This window comes from Citrus sinensis, chromosome 2, assembly GCF_022201045.2.
Source record: "Citrus sinensis cultivar Valencia sweet orange chromosome 2, DVS_A1.0, whole genome shotgun sequence".
In the NCBI taxonomy this organism is placed as follows: Eukaryota; Viridiplantae; Streptophyta; class Magnoliopsida; order Sapindales; family Rutaceae; genus Citrus; species Citrus sinensis.
The window spans coordinates 21,053,908-21,073,243 of record NC_068557.1 but is presented as its reverse complement, the minus strand read 5'-3'; the positions used below and the strand labels follow the sequence as shown (position 1 = coordinate 21,073,243).

The following is a 19,336-nucleotide window of genomic DNA, read 5'->3' as shown; positions in this document are numbered from 1 at the left end:
TTATTACTTGCTAGATTTAGAAAATTTGTATTTATTTTTTCTCTTTCAAAAAAATAAATACAAATTTTCTAAATTTAGCAAGCAACAAACACTATTTTCCTCCAATTTCTAGCATCCACCTTTGAAAAAATTTAAATACATCCAATTTATCTCCAATTTCCATTTATTTTGGGTTAAATTGTAATTTTGAGGGGTAAAAAGGTCATTTCGTTAACATTCCGTTAAATCTACTAACGGAAATTAGACGGAAGTGGAAAAATGCAACAAAAAGCAAACTTCAGGTGGCGCACTGAAAAAAAAAAAAGTGTTTGTGTATTTTTGAAAAAGGCAAAACAAACAGGTGGACGAGTGTAAATTTCCCTTTTTTTTATTTTATAAATGGTACCGTTCATTTTTTTTTTAAAAAGACCGAACCAAATTAAAAAAAATCGTCGGTTCGGTTCGGTTCGATTTTTTTAAGACTACGATTTTTTTACCCACCCCTACCGCCAACCCTTCCCGATCGCTCTACCGTGATAACGTCTCAGTATATGCGTGCTTGCGAACTGTCTCATATACACGTGTGATGAAGTTTGGTTGTGATGGTGACACGTGTCCGTCTTCGCCGTGATTGTGCCCCACCTATCTAGCTCCACGTACTAATGTAAAGATTCGGGAACCGCGTTGCTGTTGTTACTTGCGTATTGAAAACGTTTCTCTGTCTCTAGAAACTTCTAAGTTGAAATACAATGTGATAACGAACTTGACATTTCAAATTTTCAATAGATCGGCCTCTAAATAACCTTAATAAATTATTTCCCAATCCGTAATTTGACATCAAATACAAAGGTGGCGACAAACAAGAAGAAAAAAAGAAAAATACCAAACAAGCCTTCTCCAAAATAAAAATCAAAAAATAAAAAATTACCAAAACACAAATACTCACGCATAAATAATTTTTTTTCTTTTGGCGGAGCATTTTGGTTAATGCTAGGGACTAGTAAATTAAACTCAAATATTCCCCAAGAAATTATTTGTAAATTTACTCTTACTGCTTACACAAGAATCAGAATGGAGCCCATCCATGTCAAAAGTTTTATGCAACACGTGAGAAATTAACCGTTAAACAAGAATATGATAATAATAGGTATAGGCATTGTGAAAATGTAAGTATCATCTGTCATCCCCATTTAGTTATTGGATATACTTTCCTTAAAAATTATCTTAGTCAAGCTGCTTAAGCAGTGATTTGGTTTGGTATGATTGAGTTTGGGTTAGAAAGATGAAAAAAAATTTTTTAGGGGCACATTCACTTTCACTCCCACGCATGGCACCAATAAAATTTTGGCGGGAATAAAGGTATTTCCCACGTAGGCCACAGCAACTGGGTCTGTTGTTATCACATGTTGTTTAATCCATACCCTCCTGCAACTTGATGGTCAGTCACCCGCTTAATCTTTCGCTCACACACAAAATTTTCTCTTAACAATTACATGATATAATGATATATTAATAATATCTCTTGGATCGGTGGAATTTTGTGCGGTGATTGTTGCCATTTTGGGACTTGGTTCTCGCACACACGACACAGGGATATATAAATGACAAGTTTTTAACTGCAACATACAATTAGTTTGGACGTATGTGAAGTGGGTATTTGTAGATTTTGTATTTATCCAATATCTGGGTTGAGTTTGTGGGATTTGTTCATCTGGTTAGTGAAAATTTTATTAGGGCTCGTGATCTGTGAAAGCAATTGAGGGTAAACCCTGATAGAAAAGTTAAGAGGAGTATCAATTTTCTGGTGTCCCCTTTTGTTGGCTTTATTGATTGGAGAATAGAATCTCCTGGCGGATTATCAGCTGCGTGACTTTTTGGCAAGCATTTCTATGGATTCATGGGATAATTCAATATGAAAAAGAAAAAAAGAGATTGCTTTACCGGTAGTGATTTGCAGATGGGTTTCAACTCTTTTTTCAACTTTCATGGCGATTCCTGGTCCAGAAGAATCTCGGTGGCAATAATTGGATAATTTGATACGGGTTTTTTTAGCTTTTCTGATCTAATTATGGTCTATTGTGAGAAAGTTTTGTTTCTTGTGTTAAAAGAACAAACTTTGGATTCCATATTGCGGGTTTTAAATTCTAGGACACTGGTATTGCTCCTCTGGTTTAGTTGGGTTGTTTTAGATTGATTGGTTGAAGTTGAAGAGGAAGGGATGTCTTCAAAGTCAACAAACAAGACTAATTATTCTAGGAGTAGTTCTGCTAGATCGAAACAAAATGCTCGAGTGGCTGCCCAGACCTCCATTGATGCAAAGTTAGCTGAAGACTTTGACGAATCTGATTTTGATTACTCTACTTCAGTCAACATATCAAGTTCAACAAGCAATGTTCCTTCTTCAACTGTATCAGCTTACCTCCAAAGGGTGCAAAGAGGTAGGTTAATTCAACCCTTTGGTTGTATGATTGCAGTTGATGAGCAGAATTTCACAGTTCTTGGCTACAGTGAAAACGCCCCCGAAATGTTGGACTTGGCTCCACATGCCGTTCCAAACATTGAGCAGCAAGATGCTCTGACTCTTGGAATTGATGTGAGAACACTCTTTACGTCCTCAGGTGCTGCTGCCTTGCAAAAAGCAGCCAACTTTGGAGAAGTAAATCTTCTTAATCCAATATTGATTCACTGTAAGACTTCGGGTAAACCTTTTTATGCAATTTTGCATAGAATTGATGTGGGGTTAGTTATAGATTTAGAGCCAGTGAATCCAGATGATGTGCCCGTGACGGCTGCTGGGGCATTAAAGTCGTATAAGCTTGCTGCTAAAGCTATATCAAGATTGCAGTCCTTGCCTAGTGGGAATATATCATTATTATGTGATGTTTTAGTCAATGAAGTTAGTGATTTGACAGGTTATGATCGGGTGATGGTGTATAAATTTCATGAAGATGAGCATGGGGAAGTTGTTGCTGAGTGCCGCAGACCTGACTTGGAACCTTATCTTGGCTTTCATTATCCTGCTACTGATATACCACAGGCCTCCAGATTTCTTATCATGAAAAACAAGGTTAGAATGATATGTGATTGTTTAGCCCCACCGGTTAAGGTGATTCAAGACAAGAAGTTGGATCAGCCACTAAGTCTTTGTGGTTCCACACTGAGAGCTCCTCATGGGTGTCACGCACGGTATATGGAAAATATGGGTTCAATTGCATCTCTCGTGATGTCTGTGACAATCAACGAGGCAGAGGATGAGCTGGATAATGACCAGGAGCAAGGAAGAAAATTGTGGGGCTTAGTGGTTTGCCATCACACTAGCCCTAGGTTTGTTCCATTCCCTTTGCGCTATGCTTGTGAGTTCCTGATTCAAGTCTTTGGTGTTCAGGTTAATAAGGAAGTTGAATTGTCTGCCCAACTCAGGGAGAAGCATATTCTGCGAACTCAAACTGTGCTTTGTGACATGCTTCTTAGAGATTCTCCTGTAGGAATTGTTACCCAAACACCTAATGTGATGGATCTTGTTAAGTGCGACGGAGCTGCACTTTATTACAGGGGGAAACTTTGGTTGCTTGGGGTTACCCCTACAGAAGAGCAAATCAAAGATATTGCCGAATGGCTTCTTGAGTACCACAGAGGAAGTACGGGCTTAAGTACTGATAGTCTTGTGGAAGCTGGCTATCCAGGTGCTTTAGCTCTTGGTGATGCAGTCTGTGGTATTGCTGCCGTCAAGATTACTTCCAAAGATTTCCTCTTTTGGTTTCGGTCTCATACAGCAAAAGAGATCAAGTGGGGTGGCGCAAAACACGATTCGGGTGGTAAGGATGGCGGAAGAAAAATGCACCCCAGATCATCGTTCAAGGCTTTTCTGGAGGTAGTTAAGCAACGGAGTTTACCTTGGGAGGATGTAGAAATGGATGCCATACATTCCTTACAGCTGATATTAAGAGGATCTTTGCAAGATGAGGTTGCAGAGGATTCCAAAATGATTGTGAATGTTCCTTCAGTTGATGACAGGATTGAGAAGATCGATGAACTGCGCATTATCACAAATGAAATGGTTCGCCTGATTGAAACTGCAGCTGTCCCCATTTTGGCTGTTGATGCATCTGGTAATGTAAATGGGTGGAATTCCAAAGCAGCTGAACTCACAGGTCTGACAGTTGACCAGGCCATTGGCACAGCATTAGTCGATCTTGTTGCTGGTGATTCAGTTGATGTGGTCAAGAACATGTTATCATCAGCATTTCTGGGTGAGACTTTGATTTATATTTCAAAATGCTTTTTAGTTATGTATATGTCTTTATAAACAAATGATAGATATGCTGAATGATTTCAATTTTTGTGCATTTCAACAATATATCTGCTAAAGTCATAAGGAAGCTGATTGCTCATGCTTGTATTTGGTCAGTTGCTGCTTCTAATTTAGTCTACCACTTGCGTTACGTCATATTTGCTATCTTTTACTTCATTATTCAATCATTAGGTGAAGGAAAAATAGTTGAGGAAATGGAGTCCTACATATGAAAATCCTCTGCATGTATAACTCCCAGTCTCTTTGGCACTATGTTCTTATTATCTGTGAAACCCACTAAACTGAGTCAAGGCAGATACATTATAAATTTAATTAAAACTGTCCACTGTTCCACATTTTTCATTATTTCCAGATAATGTTCACGTTTTATTCCATGTTTCATGTTGGCATCTGTTTTCAGTCTTCTAGTACTTTTGTGATGGATCACTGTTGAATCTTATATTGATATACAACTGACAGGTATAGAAGAAAGAAATGTTGAAATCAAGCTTAGGGCATTTGGTCCTCGAGAAACCAGTGGTCCAGTTATTCTGGTAGTTAATGCTTGTTGTACTCAAGATACAAAGGAAAATGTAATTGGTGTTTGCTTTGTTGGGCAAGATATTACAGGGCAGAAGTTGGTTATGGATAAATATACCCGCATCCAAGGTGATTATGTAGGAATTGTGAGTAGTCCGTCTGCACTTATTCCTCCAATCTTTATGACTGATGAGGATGGTCGGTGCTTGGAGTGGAATGACGGAATGGAAAAATTATCTGGTTTGAAGAGGGAAGAAGCCATTGAACGGATGCTTATTGGGGAAGTTTTTACGGTTAAGAATTTTGGTTGTCGGGTCAAAAATCATGACACATTGACCAAACTAAGGATAGTAATGAACAAGGTTATTTCTGGACAGGATGCAGATAAAATACTATTTGGGTTCTTTGATCAGCAGGGTAAATATGTTGAAGCGCTACTCTCAGCAAACAAAAGGACTAATGCAGAGGGAAAGATTTCTGGGATTCTGTGCTTTTTGCATGTGGCTAGTCCAGAACTTCAATATGCTTTGCAGGTCCAGAGGATATCAGAACAGGCTGCAGCCAATAGCCTAAATAAGTTGGAGTATATCCGTCGGGAAATCAGAAAGCCTCTAAATGGGATAGCTTTTATGCAGAATCTAATGGGAACTTCTGATTTAAGTGAAGAGCAGAAGCAACTCCTGAAGACGAGCGTATTGTGTCAGGAACAGTTAACCAACATTGTTGACGACACTGACATTGAAAGCATTGAGGAATGGTATGATTGTCAAATTTGATTACAAATCATATCTGCTTGTGAACTATTCTAGATTGTCGAGTGTAGAGTTATAGCATCAGATCTAGTGTTATGTTGTCTTCATGCTTTATGTTTGCGATAAAGTAACTGACTGTAGTGTTTATTTGAAGATTTCTTAATTCAATGGTTACAACCAACATTGTTGACGACACTGACATTGGAAGTATTGAGGAATGGTATGATTGTCAAATTTGATTACATTCATGTCTGGTTGTGAACGATTCTAGATTGTTGAGCGTAGAGTTATAGCATCAGATCTAGTTTTATGTTGTCTTCATGCTTTATGTTTGCGATAAAGTAACTGACTAGTGTTTATTTGAAGATTTCTTATTCAATGGTTACTAAGTTATTGTATGATTACTTTGGTGGGCATACTAAAATGCGTGCTCACACCAGACAAATGGCTTCAGCTTTTCCTTATACACGCGTCTTGCAATTTATTGAGCAGGCAAATATTGGCATTTCTTGATTTGATGCTTTACTTTTGTCATGTCTTGAGCCCTGCTGAAATGTAATAGGTTTTTCTCCTTTTCTCACCCACATGCAGCTATATGGTTCTGAAATCTGGTGAGTTCAACCTCGGGGAAGCTCTTGACGCAGTTATGACACAAGTTATGATACCAAGCCGGGAACACCAGGTGCAGATTATCCGTGATTTACCAGCTGAAGTGTCAACCATGAACTTGCATGGAGACAAGTTGAGGCTTCAGCAGGTCCTTTCAGATTTTTTGACTAATGCACTCATCTTCACCCCTGCATTTGAGGGATCTTCAATTGCATTCAGAGTAATTCCGCAGAAGGAACGTATAGGGAAAAATATACACATTGTTCACCTTGAATTCCGGTAATCATCTTTTAAACTCGTGCCTGCAAATTTGTTTATTCTTGCTCCTGTGATGTAGATGCAGCCTAGTATACGACCATTATGTTTTTCTTTTTCTTTTGCACACCTTTACTGAGGGAAACTTGCAAAGATACTATCTGTTTTATGCGATATTATGGCAGGATCACTCATCCAGCACCTGGAATCCCTGAAAAGTTAATTCATGATATGTTTTACCATAGCCAGGGTGCCTCAAGGGAAGGTCTTGGCCTATACATCAGCCAAAAGCTTGTTAAGCTTATGAATGGCACTGTGCAGTATATCAGAGAGGCGGAAAGATCATCCTTCCTTATCCTCATTGAATTTCCTTTGGCCCACCAAAAAGATGCTGATAAAACCAAATAACCAGCTCAGTTTAATGAGCAAATGAACAAGTTGTGCTGACGCATAACATGATGCTGAGAAGTAGCATGTCATTCTGGTGAATGAATGCCTCTTTGTTCAGTTTTAATCATGGATTTTCTCAAGGTTGGGTGATGCTGGAAATTTACCCCCTCGACTTGGCATGGTGGGTTATCTCGGTAAAGCCACTGAAGCAGCAGTGTGGAGTTGTACTCGGAGATTTTGAAAATGAAGAAACCTGAGTTTCCAGTGAAGACCTATACAACCTGCATCTTCAACTCAGATAGAATCTTAATCTTGTCTTTTGTAACATCATTTTTCCACGTACATTGTTTCTCAATGAGAACAAAGAAAAAGAAAAATCTAATTTGGTCACAGTTTGTAACTCTGGAGTAAGACTCTCCCAGCAAGTGTCTCAACAACATAAAGCACATAGCACACTGTACAGTGAGACTTCATTGATAATCAAACCAGAAGTGTATTGTTCTCCAGCTCTGGACCTGGGGATAGTCTGTTGTAACTTCTCTGCATATGAATTTAACGAAGTGTGACGACCAATGTTGTATACAGGGGCGGCCCGGAATTTTTTGTTAGTTTGGATTAATTTCGAAATTTATTGTTTATATTTGTGTGAATATCGGTGCGTATGAAAAATTTAAAAAATAATATTTATATCAAATAATATAACATCATAATTATTAATAAAATACATACATTTACCAAAAGATTGACACGCTTGCAACAAGTAAGTTTATAGAATAAATTATTGAAATTGTATAGTAAAATAAATATCTTTGAAATGCGTATGAATTTCTTGATATAGAACGTAAAATCTTCGAATAATTAGATATAATGGAAAAAAAATGAGCAAATATGGTGAAGGAAATAAACTAGGGAAAATATAGTTAACTAATTAATCTTTTATTTTTGAAAACTTTAAATTACTCTATTCAAAAAGAAATTTGAGAGGGTTGATAATTTTCTTTCTCTTTTTTTTTTTTTTTGTCTCTTAACAAAAATGAAGGTAAATTAAGGTTTTTTTTTTTTTAAAAAAAGTGATTTGAAGATAATCAATCACCAGAGAGATAATATGAAATTAACCCTTATATAATTTATTTGTAAAACAAGTACTTTTATTACATGCTATAATATATTGAATTACCCTTTTTTTTTTCAATAAGAACATTTTTTTAAAAATAAATTGTAGTAGTAATAACATTTTAACCCTCCAATAATTTCAATTTGTTCAATAAACAAATAATTTATTTATAATTGAATTCGGAATATATTTAAAATGAAAAAAAAAAGTCTATCATTAGTTGCTGATTAATGGTTGGTACTTATCAAACATTTTAATTAATTATTGTGCTTTTAAAATAAAAGTAAAATTATAACGGTTGCAAAACTTAATCACGACTTTTTGTTAACGTTTGAAATCAAGAACCATAACTAGAATAACGAACTTTGAAACATTTGAAGGCGCCAAATGCATGAGCCGAAGCTGCCACTACTCTCAATCGAAGCATGTTTCGCAGTCACAAGCGAACTCTTACGACATTCGCCAACTCTTCTTTAACGACACAAAATGCCAGCGACAACACTCTTCGCCTTTATCTCCAATATGTTAAACCACGCGTCACAAGTTCCCCACTCCCAGTAGAGACTTTAATTCATCAGCACAGAATATCACAATCACATCCCAAATCAGCTAGCCTTGATATTTATGAACATTTAGTTGGAAAATATCGCGACTCTTGCAGCTCAAAAGATGCTAAACTTTTCCATTTGCAAATTCTGAAACATGGGTTTGCTTATGATGTGTTTTTATGCAATACCCTCATTAATGTTTATGTTAGAGTTGGTGATTTGGCGTCCGCGAGTAAGTTGTTTGATGAAATGCCTGACAGAAACTCTGTCTCGTGGGCTTGCATTGTCTCTGGGTATACCCATAAAGGTATGTCTAATGAGGCTTGCAAGATGTTTAAAGAAATGGTTCGTGCAGGGTTCTTGCTGAATCGTTATGCCCTTGGCAGTGTTCTTCGAGCTTGCCAGGAGTGTGGACCAAGTGGGTTTAAATTTGGGATGCAGGTTCATTGTTTGGTTTTGAAATCTAATCAGACATTTGATGGGCTGGTGAGTAATGTATTGATAGCGATGTATGGGAGTTGTTTAGAGTCCACTGATTGTGCTCGTCGAATTTTTGAGGAAATAGAGACTAGGGATTTGATATCTTGGAATTCTATCATTTCGGTTTATTCGCAAAGAGGAGATACAATTTCTGTTTTTAAGCTTTTCTCAAGAATGCAGAGAGAAGGTTTTCGGTATAGTTTAAAACCTAATGAGTATACATTTGGGAGCTTAATAACTGCTGCTTATTCCTCTGTTCTTTCTGGTTCATATTTGCTTCAGCAGATACTAGCTATGGTGAAGAAAGCTGGACTTTTATCGGATTTGTATGTAGGTAGTGCTTTGGTAAGTGGTTTTGCAAGGTTGGGCAATTTTTATTATGCTCGGAAGATCTTTGAGCAGATGATTCAGAAGAACGTTGTCTCCATGAATGGTTTGATGGTTGGGCTAGTAAGGCAGAACCATGGAGAACAAGCAACTGAGGTTTTTACGGAGATGAGAAACTTGGTTGATGTAAATCTTGATTCACATCTGGTTTTATTAAGTGCTTTTGCGGAATTTGCTGTGTTGGAGGAAGGGAGAAGAAAGGGTAAAGAGGTTCATGGATATCTCATCCGAAGCGGTTTATTTGACATGGTTGCTGTTGGTAATGGACTTGTTAACATGTATGCAAAATGTGGTACTATTGATGATTCTCGATCAGTATTCAGGTTTATGATTGGAAAAGATTCTGTCTCATGGAATACCATGATATCTGGTCTTGACCAGAATGGGTGTTATGAAGAAGCAATAATGAACTTCTGTGCAATGAGAAGAGATGGATTGATGTCTTCAAATTTTTCACTGATTAGTACTTTAAGTTCATGTGCTAGCTTGGGTTGGATCATGCTTGGACAGCAAATACACGGTGAAGGGCTCAAATTAGGACTTGACTCAGATGTTTCAGTTTCAAATGCTCTTCTTTCTTTGTATGCAGATGCAGGATATCTCAGTCAATGCCTCAAAATTTTCTTCTTGATGCCAGAGCATGATCAAGTTTCATGGAATTCTGTGATTGGAGCATTTGCTGATTCCGAGGCATTAGTTTCTGAAGCTGTAAAATATTACTTGGACATGAGGCGAGCTGGATGGAGTCCTAACAGAGTGACCTTCATAAATATTCTTGCAGCAGCGTCTTCCTTTTCAATGGGGAAACTTGGGCACCAGATACATGCTCAAGTGATTAAATATAATGTAGCAAATGAAACTACCATTGAAAATGCACTTCTATCATGCTATGGAAAGTGCGGAGAGATGGATGACTGTGAGAAAATCTTTGCTAGGATGTCCGAGAGGAGGGATGAAGTTAGTTGGAATTCCATGATTTCTGGGTACATACATAATGAGCTGTTGCCAAAGGCCATGAATTTGGTCTGGTTTATGATGCAGAGGGGTCAGAGATTGGATCATTTCACCTTTGCCACTGTTCTTAGTGCTTGTGCCTCTGTCGCTACATTAGAGCGTGGCATGGAAGTCCATGCTTGTGGAGTAAGAGCTTGTTTGGAATTTGATGTTGTAATTGGGAGTGCACTTGTTGACATGTACTCGAAATGTGGAAGAATAGATTATGCATCAAGATTCTTTGATCTGATGCCAGTAAGGAATGTGTATTCTTGGAATTCAATGATATCGGGCTATGCACGTCATGGTCACGGTGACAAAGCTTTAACACTGTTTTCACAAATGAAGCTGGATGGCCCATTACCAGATCATGTTACTTTTGTAGGAGTCTTATCTGCTTGTAGCCACGCAGGGTTGGTTGATGAAGGGTTTAAACATTTCAAATCCATGAGTCAAGTATATGGATTGATTCCCCAGCTGGAGCAATTTTCATGCATGGTGGATCTGCTTGGTCGGGCAGGTGAACTTGATAAGATAGAAGAGTTCATCAACAAGATGCCAATCACACCTAACAGTCTCATTTGGAGAACTGTATTAGGGGCTTGCTGCCGAGCAAATTGTCGCAAAACAGAGTTAGGAAGGAAGGCTGCTAATATGTTATTTGAGATGGAACCTCAAAATGCTGTGAACTATGTGCTCCTTGCTAACATGTATGCTTCTGGGGGCAAATGGGAAGATGTGGCAAAGGCTAGGAAGGCAATGAAGGAGGCAGAAGTGAAGAAAGAAGCCGGATGTAGTTGGGTCACCATGAAAGATGGTGTCCATGTATTCGTAGCTGGTGACGAATCACACCCAGAGAAAGACTTGATTTACGAGAAACTCAAGGAACTCAACCAAAAGATGAGGGATGCTGGATATGTGCCGCAGACAAAATTTGCGCTCTTTGATCTTGAACCTGAGAGTAAGGAAGATCTCGTGAGCTATCACAGTGAGAAAATTGCTGTTGCCTTTGTTCTTACTCGCAATTCAAAACTACCTATCAGAATAATGAAAAATCTCCGAGTTTGTGGTGATTGTCATTCAGCCTTTAAGTTTATATCGAAGATTGTAGGTCGGGAGATAGTACTAAGAGACTCCAACCGATTTCATCACTTCAATGATGGTAAATGCTCATGTGGAGATTACTGGTGATTGACATATGATGATTAGTTGAGGCTGTGGATACAACATATATCAAGGATTAACTTGGGATACTTCAATGTGGAGAATGATGGTACATCTAATCAGCTAGATGATGATGATAGAGTCTATTTAGACCATTTCAGACAGGTTCAAATTTTAGATAAAAATACGATTGCCGCCTATATGAAGGATTCTTCTTTCCCTTTTGCATCTTATGATGGTTCATGCAAGACTAGATGAAACTGAATCTTGCTGTACAGAGAATTCCTTGAGGTTGATACATTTGTATGATTGTATCGATCACTGCTTGGTCACTAAGGAATGTATTAGGATTTGGTGCAGTTTTCTCATAGCCTTAAAACAATTAAACAATTATTGCATATAAAAACCGGGTTCTGGCCCTGGGTCGGACTCGACCCGTAACCCGAACCCGGCTTTGTTGACTTACACCAGTTAAATTTAAAAAAAAAAAAAAATTGCGTAGATGAAAAACGATGAACTACCAAAGCAAAAGCAAAAGAGGAATATGATGTGAAGTTAAATTCAAACACCCATAAACTTAATTTTCAGTGGTGATAATGATCTCATCTCTCAGAATGTATTTTGGGTCTTTACATTAAGTATATTGAGAAACACTTGCTGGTAGCTTTAGCAACGCCACGTGTGAAAGTGGAATTACTTTTTAAAGTAATTTTTGTTGCAGTAATTTTACTGGTACGTGCCATTTTCCTAATACTTATTTCTCGTCCAAGTTCGTATTTTAATTCATTTTTTTGTGATTATAAGTATCTGATATGAACTGGGTCTATTTTGTTTTTACTTAAATTTTACATTATGTGACGGTTCGTGGTTAGTCTCTGCTTTTTAATTCTGATCATCAATCAATCGTAAGCTAATATAGAAGTATTTTACATGAATTGGGCTGTATTGTTGTTGGTGTTGTTGTTGTTGTTGTTGTTGTTATTTTTGGTTGGGGTAATTCTAGTGAGTAGTATATGCTGTGATATGAAAGCACATAACCCAAAATTTGAATTCTTTATATCAATATAGTTTCTTCATCTCAAGCTAAATTTAATTTAGCATTTTTCTTATTTTTCTTTGTTTTTTCGTTATATAATTCTTTACTTGAATTATGTTTGTTTTCAGCTTCTTTCTTTTATTGTGATTTGAACCACATTGTTTGAGAAAATCTGAAAACTTCTGTTGGTGATTGACTAGTGCATAACAGGTTTCCTTTCTTTCGTGGTCTAGGAGATTTTCAAGTGCTTGTAATTGATAGAATTTCAACTGTGAATAAGTGAATTCTTGATAGGAATTCCCCCCCACCCCCAATGATATTAGATTTAATATAAGCTTAATTGGTTGCTAAGAAGATTAGGGAAAGAATAAAAGAAACTTTTTTTTAAAGCTCAATAGTATGGTATTAATTGTTTCAGCTTTCCAATTATATAAAAAAAAGCTTTATTCTAGTTTGATATTGTGGGGATTAGTTCAGTTGAAAGGTATTCGAGTTCTGGGTAATGAATATCCTAATATTTATTACTGCTTTCTATTTCTGCAGCAACCAAGTTGGGTGTTATATTTCCTCAATTAGATAAAATTACTTTCATTTGAGTAGTTGTTGCCATCGATGTATCTTAGAGTCTCAACAACGCTTCTTTTCTTCTCCTGCTTTCCATCAACAATGAAGTGGAGCATTAGGATTTAGAGTTGGGATATTTTTTGCATTTTTGGCAGAAATGGCAATGAAGCCACCGACTAACATCTGGATTCGACGACAGCAGTGCCCATGTGGAGATTGGAAGTGTTACATCAAGTATGAAGGAGATGATCAGGCATCAACGAGCTCTCAGCAAGAAAAGACTGAGACAACATCATCCTTGTTATCATCAGAGGTTGTTTTCACGCCTTACGTGGGTCAAATATTTAAAAGTGATGACGAGGCTTTTGAATATTACAGCAATTTTGCAAGGAAGAACGGATTTTCAATTAGAAAAGCACGTTCGACCGAAAGCCAAAATTTAGGGATTTATAGGAGAGATTTTGTTTGTTATCGTTCTGGATTTAACCAACCAAGAAAAAAGGCCAACGTAGAGCACCCCAGAGACCGAAAATCAGTACGTTGTGGATGTGATGCCAAACTCTATTTGACGAAGGAAATTGTTGATGGCGTCACTCAATGGTATGTTTCACAATTTAGTAATGTTCATAACCATGAATTATTGGAAGATGACCAAGTACGTATGCTTCCTGCATATCGGAAGATACAGGAGGCTGATCAAGAGCGCATTCTTTTACTCTCAAAAGCTGGGTTTCCTGTGAACCGGATAGTGAAGGTTTTGGAACTAGAAAAGGGAGTTCAACCTGGGCAGTTGCCTTTTATAGAGAAGGATGTGAGGAACTTTGTTCGCACTTGTAAGAAGACAGTTCAGGAAAATGATGCTTTGCTTACTGAGAAAAGAGAGAATGATACCCTAGAACTTTTTGAGGCCTGCAAGAATATGGCAGAGAGGGATGTGGATTTTGTTTATGACTATACAACCGATGAAAATGAGAAGGTTGAAAATATTGCCTGGTCATTTGGAGACTCCATTCGTGCATATACACTGTTTGGCGATGTGGTTACTTTTGACACCAGTTATCGCTCTATCACTTACGGATTGCTCCTAGGAGTGTGGTTTGGTATGGATAATCATGGCAAGGCAATTTTCTTTGGTTGTGTGTTGCTGCAAGATGAAAGCACTCATTCTTTCGCATGGGCTTTACAGGTTTGTGGATTCAAATTCTTGTAAAAATCTGCATCAATCTTCATATAACTTTTTATGATTTTCTTCCTTTGAACAGACTTTTGTCCGCTTTATGAGAGGGAGACATCCACAGACAATTCTAACAGATATAGATTTGGGACTTAGAGACAGTATAGCAAGGGAATTGCCAAATACCAAACATGTTGTATGTATATGGCATATTCTTTCCAAATTATCCAGTTGGTTCTCTTCTCTGCTGGGATCACAGTATGAAGAATTTAAAGCTGAGTTTGATATGTTGTGCCGTTTGGAGAGTGTAGAGGATTTTGAGCATCAGTGGAATCACTTTGTTGCTCGTTTTGGTCTTGTTTCAGACAAGCATGTCGCTTTACTCTTCTCATATCGAGCATTCTGGCTTTTTTCCTATATTAGAGGTTACTTTCTGGCTCGTATGATGACAGTGGAGTTTTCTCAATCCGTGGACACGTTCTTTAAGAAAATCTTGAGTGAGCAAACATGTTTGCAAGTATTCTTTGAGCAGGTATGTTGGTGATAAGTCTTTTGTTATTTCTAATTTTTGCATTTTTGATATATGTTCTGAATTTTGTTTGCAATCTTGGCAGGTATGTGCTGCTGCCTTTGGAAATTCAACTAGAGAAGGGGTGCAGTATGTGCATATCAAAACATGCATGCCTATTGAGGAACATGCACGAAGCATTCTTACACCTTATGCCTTCCGTGTTTTACAACATGAAATTGTGCTTTCTACACAGTATGCAACGACTGAAATGACAAATGGGTCCTATCTGGTGCGACATTACAAAAAAATGGACGGAGAGTATCTTGTGATTTGGATACCTGAAGATGAGCAAATTCATTGTTCGTGTAAGGAATTTGAACATTCTGGAATTTTATGTCGACATTCTCTTGGAGTACTGGTAGTGAAGAACTACTTTCAACTCCCAGAAAAATATCTACTGCTTCGTTGGCGACTCGAAAATTCCTTAGTTACAATGGAAGATCCAAATCCACAAAGCAGTAGTGATGAATGTGCTCAAGCCTTTCATTCTCTTGCTGCAGCTCTATTGACAGAGTCAATGATCTCCAAGGAGCGTTTTAGTTATGTTCATAAAGAACTTACTGGGCTTCTTGATCATGTCAGAAATATGCCAGAGACTAATGAGTTTGTTGTGAATATGCCAGCTCATAATGCCAGTGACTAATGAGTTTATTGAGAATATGCCAGCTAGGAATGCCAGTGAACCTTAGGTTTGGCAAAATAGTGAATGGTGGCTAAAGTAACTGCACTTGGAAACCATTTTAGGGACATATAGAAGCTTGAAGAATGGAGAGGTATTGAAGGCATACAACAAGATAAGTAATTACTAATGTGAATAAGCTTTCACTTCCATTTTGGCAAACATGATAGGCTAATACCAAATACAGATATATATATATATTTTTCATATTGTTCTTCACAGGCCATCATTGATTTTCTAAGGATTTTTGTACTTCAATTTACTGTATTTATTTTTATTCTTTACCAAATGCTTACAAGAAAAATTATGAAAACTGGTCATTGGCTCATTGGATCGAGTAAGATAGAAGGCTTTCTTGAGATGGAAGTGGGATGGTGTTGTTTTGGTTCCTGAAACTTTACGTTGATTTTCAATAATAGTTTCAGTCTTTACTGATGTTAGGTATATGTGAATATAAGGAATTCTTGTAAAGCTATCTTTTTCATTAGCATATTATTCCACACGTTTTATTTACATTTACCTTCCAACTGCTACCTGTATTAAAAGCATTAAAAACGGTTGTCTGCAAAAATTTTTGAGAGTAATTTACAGTGTTAGAAAATATGTGCTTTACCAAAAGCAAAGTGCAGCCATAAATGTTGATCTTGACTTGATTACTATTTCTGAAATGTATTAGCTGAGAACAGGAATTGATTTTAAAATCAGGAATATGTACTTTCTTCAGATGCATCTCACTGTTAAATGTCAGTTTATCTTGTATTTGAAGAAGAGGATCCTTGTGATATATTATTTGCTTTGCCATGGTGATATGTATTAGTTAAATATCCATGACCTTGAGTGTTCCATGGCTTTATTTTATTCTTTTTGGAATGAGAACATTTATTTTTTTCTCGCGGACAGTTTTCCCATTTTAGAGATAAAATGAACAATTTCACTAGTTGCTGTATCTCACTGTATAAGAATAAAATCCTGAGGACTGGATGCCATAACCAGTTACAATATCTTTTCTGATCAGAGAGTATTTGATCAAGCTTCTATACTTAAACAACACTCTGTCCAGCTTTTTAGGTTGTGGGGTCATTTGGTGGGGGCAGCTCATTACCGTTCAATTCCTGTCTTCGGCCGTGTCTTGCACTCTTGCTGTAAATCTTATTGATTTGAGCGTGTGTTTGGGTGTAAGGAAACCTAAGGAAGTGGAGACTATTGTTCAATGTCATTATGTTTATCTCATGTTGTCTTCTGTCCTAGTTTTATCATCATCTCTCATTCTCTTTTAAATCATAGCATGTGCGTGTGCGTGTGGGCATGCATGCATTTTCACTCTCTTCTTGTTCATTGACTTGGAAAATTTTGCAATGTCCTGAAGCTTTTAATGATGGGGCCTCAAGAACTTATCAATTTCATGAGTGATAAGTGATTCCTGTTTGTTAAATAGTGGGGTTTGTTTGTACCATCTGTCAAATATTCAAGAGCAAGATTGCCGCGCAGCTCATTATGTTGTCAAACACGCTGTTTTAAGATGGTGAGAATCTCAAATATCAGTTTGAAGTTGGACCTTTGTGCTTGTTAAGATGCCTTGAAAAAGTGATTTATGTATAGTCTGGGGAGCTCATCTTGTAAACCTAAAGATATTGGAATATCTTTAGTTTTGTTTAGAATTGAAGTGTTATAATTTTAAACTATAATTATTGTAAAAAAAAATTATAATTATAAAATAAAAATTAATAATATATAATAAATATAAATTTTAAATAATAATTTTTTTAAAAAATTATTAAAGATATAGTAAATTTTTTATCATATAAATAAAAAATTATATCAAAATAATTTATAAATTATAACAATTAATATTTATTAAATATTTTAATACTTTAATTTTTAAATTATAACTATTTAATTTCAATCCTAAATGCACTCAAAAGTCTGATTGGTTGGGGTGTTGTATCTTTGCGCCCAATACAAAACCTTGAAAAGTGACTGTAGTTGATGAGCACTTTGTTTCAAAAGCTAAAAAAATCTTGAGTGACAGATATGACTTGGCGGTGATCACTAGAGAACTAAACTTAGCCACCAAGGGGAAGACTTGGTAACTGTCTGTCAAAAGAAGAGGGTCCCACGTGTCTGAAACTTGTCCCAATTTATTGTGTGAGCAAGCTGGCAAATTGAATTAATCTATGTATACTAGTATTATCTTCCAAAAGACTTAGAACTTTTGAAGTCAAGTAAAAGCAGCTCTGCTCAGGATCACAATCACATGCAAAATGCAAGATAAAAGACTTTTCCACATTTGTTAAAAGATAATATCATATACATCTTCATCTTCATCCTCATCCTCATCCTCAACTTCATTTTCATATTCATTCATATTTGTATTTATGTTTTGTATCTATATTGGTTAAACTTCTTGGTATCTTAAAGGAGAAATTTGGGACAAGTTTCCAAAAAGTGCAATTGAAATTTGGTTATAGACTTGGTGAGCTAGTACTTTGAACCTAACTTACGGCACATTGATTAGTATGGCTTAGCCCCGTCAATTGGGTCATTAATTTGATTTATTACAAGGTTAAATAAGCTTTCCAAAGTCCAAACACGTAATTGCTTACTGTGAATATTGAACAGAACTTGTAAATGCATTAATTGGAGAGTTAAATTTCTACATACACCCCAAAAAAAAATTGGAAATATAAAAAATAGAACTCCAAACTAAACTAATTAGATTATTAACTTTTGGTCACTAATATTACACCATGATCAGCTGTTGAGCTTCAAATTTGATACCTTCTTTCATCTTTCTGATAAATTCATCACATTTCTTGTTTAATTCCTCTGTGGTGAGCAACCCAATTCCTCCTTCTCGATCTTCGTCAGTGATCAGTATCTCACACTCTTGTTCTTGTGCTTCTTCTTCATCACCATCAACTTGTGCAACTGGGACAACATTTTCGTCAGCTACCACAACACAAGACCGTTTTTCTGGTTGTGCTTCTGCAACTTCCATGTCAACTTTTTCCTCTGATAATTTGACTACTTGCTGCTCACTCTGTTTTTCCTTGATGGCATTTTTGGCATTAACAAGATCAGTCTCCTTCTCCTCTGGTGATTTGTTGATGACACCAGAGTTCTTGACAATGAAAACTAAAATTCCATTGCAAAGCAAGAACATATAGTTCTTGTCAATGCTATAGCCACTGAATAATTTGAGAGCAGCAGAAATCAGTGAAGAGTATGAAACAACGATGGAAAAGATTGAAACTGGGAGCAAGAACTTGGTTGCCATCTTGATAAAGAAAGATTTGTGACTAAATTTGCTCAAAATTGGTTGATGATGATTCATTGCCTTGATATATTCCATTTTGGAATTGTAAAAAAACTGCAGCAAAGGCTCTTCTTTGTGATAGAAAAGTTTACAAGTGGATGAGAGAGGTCTTGTTTTGTGTGAGATTGGCTTTGCAATGAGCTAATGTGAATGTGATATGGATGGGTGGGTGCTTATAAAGCTTGAGCAACTTTACTGTTTTGTAAATGGGTTTTAATTAGCTTGATATTAATTGCCCTTGTTTAACAAAACAAAGATTTTATAATTTTGATTAGTTTAGGCATAGACTAAGACTCAAAGTCAGTCAACTACCCTTTTTGATAAGACCATACTTTTGTATTTGTATGTGACTGCCACCATGACTTGGGTCAATTAATGAATAAAACTCAGCCTTCCCACGCGAAATTTCTTTGGTTTCATACTAGAGTTGAATTATTATTTTTTTTTATAATCATAAAAACAAAAAAAAAAAACAAAAAAATCGATTTGTAATT

At 36.6% G+C, this 19,336-nt stretch overlaps 4 protein-coding genes across 7 annotated transcripts; 3 read left to right on the top strand and 1 right to left on the bottom strand.

Annotated features, from left to right (window-relative positions):
• Positions 1-1,346: 1,346 nt before the first annotated feature.
• On the top strand, positions 1,347-7,398 carry LOC102618478 (phytochrome C). Its single transcript, XM_006469398.4, has 4 exons — positions 1,347-4,229; positions 4,751-5,567; positions 6,154-6,450; positions 6,612-7,398. The coding sequence occupies exons 1-4, from the start codon at positions 2,198-2,200 to the stop codon at positions 6,832-6,834; spliced, it is 3,369 nt and encodes a 1,122-aa protein (XP_006469461.1). The 5' UTR covers positions 1,347-2,197; the 3' UTR covers positions 6,835-7,398.
• An 857-nt stretch (positions 7,399-8,255) lies between these two features.
• LOC102618758 (putative pentatricopeptide repeat-containing protein At5g09950) lies at positions 8,256-11,719 on the top strand. The gene has a single exon (XM_052435063.1). It carries the CDS (start codon positions 8,356-8,358, stop codon positions 11,527-11,529), a length of 3,174 nt encoding a protein of 1,057 aa, XP_052291023.1. The 5' UTR covers positions 8,256-8,355; the 3' UTR covers positions 11,530-11,719.
• Positions 11,720-12,002: 283 nt separating this feature from the next.
• On the top strand, positions 12,003-16,039 carry LOC102619060 (putative protein FAR1-RELATED SEQUENCE 10). 4 transcript variants are annotated; one of them, XM_052435066.1, is made up of 4 exons: positions 12,003-12,234; positions 13,258-14,288; positions 14,365-14,808; positions 14,891-16,039. In XM_052435066.1, the coding sequence occupies exons 2-4, from the start codon at positions 13,260-13,262 to the stop codon at positions 15,488-15,490; spliced, it is 2,073 nt and encodes a 690-aa protein (XP_052291026.1). In that variant the 5' UTR covers positions 12,003-12,234; positions 13,258-13,259; the 3' UTR covers positions 15,491-16,039. The 4 variants fall into 4 exon arrangements, with proteins under 4 accessions (XP_052291026.1, XP_015382916.1, XP_052291024.1 ...); XM_052435064.1 differs by lacking the exon at positions 12,003-12,234 and adding an exon at positions 12,296-12,407 and having other exon boundaries at positions 13,082-14,288; XM_052435065.1 differs by lacking the exon at positions 12,003-12,234 and adding an exon at positions 12,309-12,407.
• A 2,098-nt stretch (positions 16,040-18,137) lies between these two features.
• Positions 18,138-19,033, bottom strand: LOC102620121 (uncharacterized). The gene has a single exon (XM_006469405.4). The coding sequence runs from the start codon at positions 18,876-18,878 to the stop codon at positions 18,267-18,269; it is 612 nt and encodes a 203-aa protein (XP_006469468.1). The 5' UTR covers positions 18,879-19,033; the 3' UTR covers positions 18,138-18,266.
• Between the last annotated feature and the right edge of the window lie 303 nt (positions 19,034-19,336).